Source organism: Mus musculus, chromosome 3, assembly GCF_000001635.26.
Source record: "Mus musculus strain C57BL/6J chromosome 3, GRCm38.p6 C57BL/6J".
Lineage (NCBI taxonomy): Eukaryota > Metazoa > Chordata > Mammalia > Rodentia > Muridae > Mus > Mus musculus.
The window spans coordinates 129,872,273-129,878,588 of record NC_000069.6 but is presented as its reverse complement, the minus strand read 5'-3'; the positions used below and the strand labels follow the sequence as shown (position 1 = coordinate 129,878,588).

Below are 6,316 nucleotides of genomic sequence, written 5' to 3'. Positions count from 1 at the left end.
ACGCGCGCCGCTGCCCACAGTGCGCATGCGCCCGAGCGTGGGAGCCTCATTGCCCACGTGGTCTCCGGAACGCTCCCGTAGCTTACGGTCCTGCCTCTATGGAGTCTTAAAAACGCCTTGCCAATGCCCTAGACATAGTCATTGCTTTGGTTCAACACCACAGTGAATTGGTTTTGTTTTGTTTTGTTTGTTTTTTGTATTGTTTTTCAAGACTGGGTCTCTGTGTAGCCCTGGCTGTCCTGGAACTCACCTAGACCAGGTTGGCCTCGAACTCAAGAGATCCGCCTGCTGGGATTAAAGGCGTGCGCCACCGCCTCCCAGCTCCTAGTGAGGTTTGTTTGCTTGCTTGTTTTACAAAGCTCTCCTGTTTACCGAGACACCATAATTTAGAACGACTCCAGTAGCACAGCCTCCCTTGGGCTCCGCAGTCCCAGCCTTTACTGGACAAGGCCTGGGGTCCAGCGTAGAAAACTGTTTGAACACGGGCTGGCCTTGCACCCTACCAAGCCTGGATTTGCCTCCTGGGTTCTTGTGGGAACCCTATGATCAGCCGCAGTCCTAGCAGCGCAGCATGGTCTGGAGGATTGTTGAAGATGGAACTCTGCTCAATCTGCCAGAGCACTTCCTCCATTGCTTCTAATTCTAAGGAAGGAGAAGTTGGCAGTTATCCCTCCTTAAAATTCTAAATACTGTAGAGAAAAAGCTAATCACCGACTAGGCAGAGGAAAGGGAGGCAGGAGTGTGTCTTCCGAAGCGGGACAAATGCGGTAAGGTTACCTGGGACCAGCCCTCAGTTAATTTTTCTGAGACAGAGTCTTGGCCTGTAGCCCAGGCTGCCCTCCAACTTGCCTTGAACACACTATCCTCTCAAGTGCTAGGATCTTGGCGCCAAGCCTCTCTCTTTTCTATTTCTTTACACATTTACATCTTGCTGAATGTATGTCTTTTACCTTAACAATAACCTGTGCTCTGAGGACACGGGTTGCCGCGTGTCTCTCTCTGGGGATTACGTTCTCAAATGCCAGATTCTTTGGCACCTTTTCTCGTCTATTGCACACGGATGCAATAACACGACTGGTTAAACCGGATTCAGTTCCTCACTTCTCTTTATGATCTGCCATCCATGGCCACAGCAGTCACCTCATAATTAAAATAAAATCTCACCATTGCCACAGACTCAGATCCCCCTCCCTGGTACCCTGTCGTCATCAGTTTTGTCCCCAGACACTGTATTTTCTTTCCTTGACCCATCTAGAACCAGGGGCATTCTCCTTCCCCAAGGTGGCTTCTGTCTTCTTCAGTCTCCCTTGGAACAGTCTGGGATCTCCTGTCTTCCATATCTCATGTCAGCCCTCCACCCTCCCCTGCCTCTTCCTCCCTGCCTCCCATTTCAACTTTAATTCTTCAGTGGTTTCAAGTCTTGGGCACGAGGCCACACCCAGCTTGTCCTTTTCTCTGATGCACTATGGGTACCAGGACACGGAGCTGCTCTCCATCCTGTGTGTGGCTGGCCCCTCAAGCTGCAAGGCCTTTGGAAAGCTGCCTGAGAACCTCATCTGTGACTTCATTTTCTTCCCTGTTGCTGTGAGAAAGTACTCTGACAAAAGCAACGCTAAGAGCCAGTGAGAAAGCTCAGCGTTTGCTACATGAGCCTAATAGCCTCTTGGTACCCGAGACCCGCAGTGGAAGGAGAGAAGGGGGTTCCCCCAAGTTGTCCTCAGACGTCTACGTGCACCTACAAACACATCATCATTGTTATCATCGTAGCCGCCAGCAGCCACGGGTTCCTGGGTTCCTGAAAGGAAAGCTGGGGATGGATGGGAAGGACAGTGAGAGAAATTACGAGCCAAGACAAAGTTCTCTGATCAAGGCTCAATCTTTAATGCATGGCACTGAACACATATGGGAAAACCTAAGGACCCATCCCTTTGTTTCAGCTGGGTTCTGTTGCTTGTTTCAGCAGGATTGAGTTGCAAAGTAGGCTCTTCAGCAGCTCAGCAGCGGGCAGGCAGTTCTCAGTTCTCTGGCAGGAAGATGCAAATGTAGCAAGGCCAGACTCCTGGCTCCAGTGTCTGAGGAGGTTTGGAGGATTGGTGGTGCCATTGCCCTATAAATGATACTATGCCAGGTTTTTTATGTAAACACGGTGTTCATTTTCACACCTTCCCTTGTGGAATGTCCTGTAGCTCTTCTTCCTTCTTAAGGAGGGAAAGAGGGCAGGATGGAACAAGCAGGGCCAGAGCGAAAAGGAAGAAAAAAAGGAGGGAGAGTGGAGGTTCATCAAGCCCAGGAAACTAGAGACTCAATAGATTCAGGAAGCTCAGAAAGGTACGAGAGTCAATAGGTGATGTTTTTTATAGAAAGATAAAGGAATACGTTTGGTGGATGTATAGTCAGGTATGGGGGAAGGGGGTGCCTCTGTGGGTCCATGCTGAGGCATCCCTTCCCCCTGAGGGACCAGCCACTCGACGACGGTATAGTATGGACTAGAGTTTATTCAGGGCATGAGAGGGGAGTTAAGAGGGTAATAGAGACAGAGAAACACAGAGAGCAAGAGCAGAGGAGTAGAGGTTGGCCATGAGCACATGGAGAGAGAGGGGGGAGGGGAATGGGGAGAAAAGAAGAGGGGGCAAGCAGTCCCTTTTATAGTGAGCCAGGCACATCTGGCTGTTGCCAGGTAACTGTGGAGCAGAGCCTAGACAAAATGCTAACAATAGGTCCTTCTGGGGTAGTGTTAGCAGTAAGCAGCGGCTGGGAGAGGAGGCTATCTTCTGTGGAATTGCCTACAAATTGCGTAGTGAGCCCTAACGATGCAACTCCTCTGAGTTGTCATCTATACTTGGGTGAGCTTACCAGTGGTCCAGCTGCCTTAAGTAACTGCTCCCATAAGGAACCCCAGGATGCTCATTGCTTTATCAAGCTAGACTTGGGTGTGATCATTTCTTTGGTCTGCAGTTGGTGCCCTACTTGAGATCCATAGCTGCTTGTTCATGGTCTCTGAAGGGAAAACCACAAAATACAGATGGAAAATAACACACAGAGAATCTAAAAATGACCCAATGGTGGCAGATTTGTGCCTTGAACACAGTCTTGTGCAATTCTAATGTCATTAAACTGCCATCAAAATGTCATTCCTTCCTGAATAGTTAATGTAAACTATCTGTAAATAAAATGTGTGGGCTGAGGGTGTAGCTGTGTGTCTTTAGGCACTAAAAACCAACCAACCAACCAAACAAACAAACAAACACAAACCACCTTGTATGCTTAGCCGGAATATTTATTGTAGATTATATGGCAGAATTCTAAAACAGCATAAACTTGGAAGAAACTTTAGGACTAGCCAGTAGGAGTTGCTTCTTGCCAGCTCTGAGGAGAACTAACTATACAGTTTCATTTCAATTAAAATGTAACTCCTAAAAGAATAAATGTAGAAAGAAGGAGGTCATAGCTTCAGACATTGTGTTGAGAAACAAGAGACCTTCCTACGTGATAGCTAATCCAATCAAAATAATTGGCCACTCTGGTGTAAACACCTGGGAACTCGGGCTTCCCACAATTTTCTCCCCAGCTCACAATGCCCCAAACGTAAGTGACATTGTTGATATCCTCACAGACCAAGGGGCCTCCGGAGTCTCCTTTGCAGGCATCAATGGACCCATCACGCGTACCTGAGAGATAGAAAAGCACATTTCCTTCCATCTGTCAAGACCCTTGCCCAGCTTTCCTGCCTCCCCAACACTGATGCACAGAAGGACTTGCACTTCTTAAAAACTTTCCTGGGCTGGAGAGATGGCTCAGTGGTTAAGAGCACTGACCTCTCTTCCAGAGGTCCAGAGTTCAAATCCCAGCAACCACACGATGGCTCACAACCATCTGTAATGAGATCTGATGCCCTCTTCTGGTATGTCTGAAGACAGCTACAGTATACTTATATATAATAAATAAATCTTTTTTTTTTTTTTTTTTCTTAAGGCAAACAAAACCTTTCCTGACAGGGCTGTCAGGGGTTCCTCTTGGGATTGCAGATTGAAGAATAGGAGATAATTTGTAAACCTTCTGTTTGTTTCCCTAAGTTAGCCTAGTTTTCCAGCTTCACTTTTGTGCTTTACCCCACTCTGTAAGGAGATTCAGATGCAATAGGGAAGAATCAAAGCCGACCAATAGAATGGGTACCCCAGGCTACCCAGTGGGTACTCACCTGCGCACTGCATCTCTTTCTCATAGTAGCGATCTGGGTAAAACTGAGAGCAGTTGCCTATTAGATCAACTTCGCCCCACCTGAGTGAGTAGACTTTTTGGTTATCTATACAAAGTGAGAAAAGAGACATTTAGAAGCCACAAAGAAGAAGTCTAAATAAAGATGGTCTTAGCTTAATAAACCATTAAGAAGATACATGAATGTACTTTATTAATTATTACATATACTAATTATTGAGGATACTTCCTTGGCACATTTAAATCATAGTCTCTTCATATCCCTAGTTTCTAGAATTATCTTTCTAAAATGAACCGTGAAAGAAGGCTCTTGAAGGTGAGACCTGAGTCACAGTCATTTAGTAAATTAGAGCTGGCCCTTGTGAGTGAGGTGTAACTTGGTCCTATTGTTGGTGGGTTCCATAGGGAAATGGCATAGGAGACAGTAATGGAGCCTTTTCACATGACCTTTTCCTATGACCATAAATTTTCTTGAAATTACCATCAGACAACAGCCTTGAAGAAGTTAGGAAATGCTATGCTGCTGTTAGCTTGTGCATGCTTTTGCACTTGAGGAGGTCCTTTTTTAAGTGACCTGAAGTGATGGACAAGGAGATAGACAGTGCTTCACATTTAAGTCAAAGGGACTTTGACATCCTCTCGTACTCTCTCAGGAGGTCCATTTGAAATAAAACTGTTTAATTAGCCCTTCTCTAGGTCAAAAACGAAACAAATCTTGTTAGCCTCAAGGATGGTGTTGAACCCCCAATCCTCCTGCTTCTGGGATTCTAGGTGTGTACCACCACAAGAACACATTTGGTCTCTTGTTTTCAATTCTGAGAATCAAACTCAGGAACTTGCACGTGCTAGACAAACACCCAAGCGTTAAGCTACATCAGCAATGTCATGTGGTCCATTTTTATTTTTTTTAAATTTATTTTTGTAATTAGGTATTTTCTTCATTTACATTTCAAATGCTGTCCCAAAAGTCCCCCAGACCCTCCCCCCACTCCCTTACCCACCCACTCGCACTTCTTGGCCCTGGAATTCCCCGTACTGAGGCATATAAAGTTTGCAAGACCAAGGGGCCTCTCTTCTCATCATGTGGTCCTTCTGATAATGGGGTTCTGAGCAGCAACTCAGGCTGTGAGCCCAAGCAGGCAACCCTTACTGGATGGATGCTGGCTTTTCAGTACACCATATTTCTATGAGTATTAGGTGGGTTCCCATGTATTTCTAATCCAATTTCCAACCCCGGAGGTTATAAAGCACATACCTTTCCCTCGACCCCATCCAGAGATGATACATCTGTCATTCGGTTGGAACAGATATGGAGACCACGGGACGCAGGCAGGGACGGAATTGGGGAGTTCACATTCTTTCTTGCCCGTGTGCATTTTCATTTCAATCAAAGCTATGTCATTTTGGAAGGTGGCTCCATTATATTTCTCGTGAACAATAACTCTCTTCACCGTTTGAATTCCCAACTGAGAGTTAGGTTTTAGCCAGTCTAATAAAGCCGTCCAGACTTGGTAACTGTGAGCTCTACTGGGTCTGTAAGAGAAAGGAACAGGAAACGAACTATATCAAGAAAAGATAGGGATCTTGGTACTTCATCTTTGTAGTTTTTCCTTTAAAGGATAAATCTCAGTTTTTTTTTTTTAAATCTTTAGTGATATTGTGATGGTGTATATGCTCGGCCCAGGGAATATGGCCTTGTTGTGGGTTGTGGGCTTTAGGACCTTCATCCTAGCCGCCTGGAAGCCAGTCTTCCACTAGCAGCCTTCAGATGAAGATGTAGAACTCTCAGCTCTGCCTGCACCATGCCTGCCTGGATGCTGCCATGCTTTCACCTTGATGATAATGGACTGAACCTCTGAACCTGTAAGCCAGCCCCAGTTAAATGTTGTCCTTATAAGAGTTGCCTTGGTCATGGTGTCTGTTCACAGCAGTAAAACCCTAAGTAGGACAGATATGAAACTGGAGAGTTCCATTGATGTAGACTAGGGTGACTGAGTGGTCAATGGAGAGAGCACTGAGTCCCCAGCACTTCCCATGATCTCATTGTCTAACCTTTCCAAATCGTGAAATATGTCACAGAGTGGACTGTCCATGAGCAAAA

General features: G+C 45.9%; 1 protein-coding gene across 4 annotated transcripts in view; it reads right to left on the bottom strand.

Moving 5' to 3' along the window:
* Window positions 1-3,256: 3,256 nt before the first annotated feature.
* Window positions 3,257-6,316, bottom strand: part of Cfi (complement component factor i) — a 38,606-nt gene continuing 35,546 nt past the window's right edge. For 2 of the 4 annotated variants that reach the window (NM_007686.3, NM_001329552.1), the window contains exons 12-14: window positions 5,471-5,748; window positions 4,199-4,303; window positions 3,257-3,668 (exon numbers count right to left, since the gene is read on the bottom strand). In NM_007686.3, the coding sequence (NP_031712.2) occupies window positions 3,451-3,668; window positions 4,199-4,303; window positions 5,471-5,748 (601 nt within the window). In that variant the 3' untranslated portion in view covers window positions 3,257-3,450. The remainder of the gene's footprint in view (window positions 3,669-4,198; window positions 4,304-5,470; window positions 5,749-6,316) is intronic. The other 2 variants (XM_006500963.3, XM_006500962.3) reach the window with 1 other exon arrangement.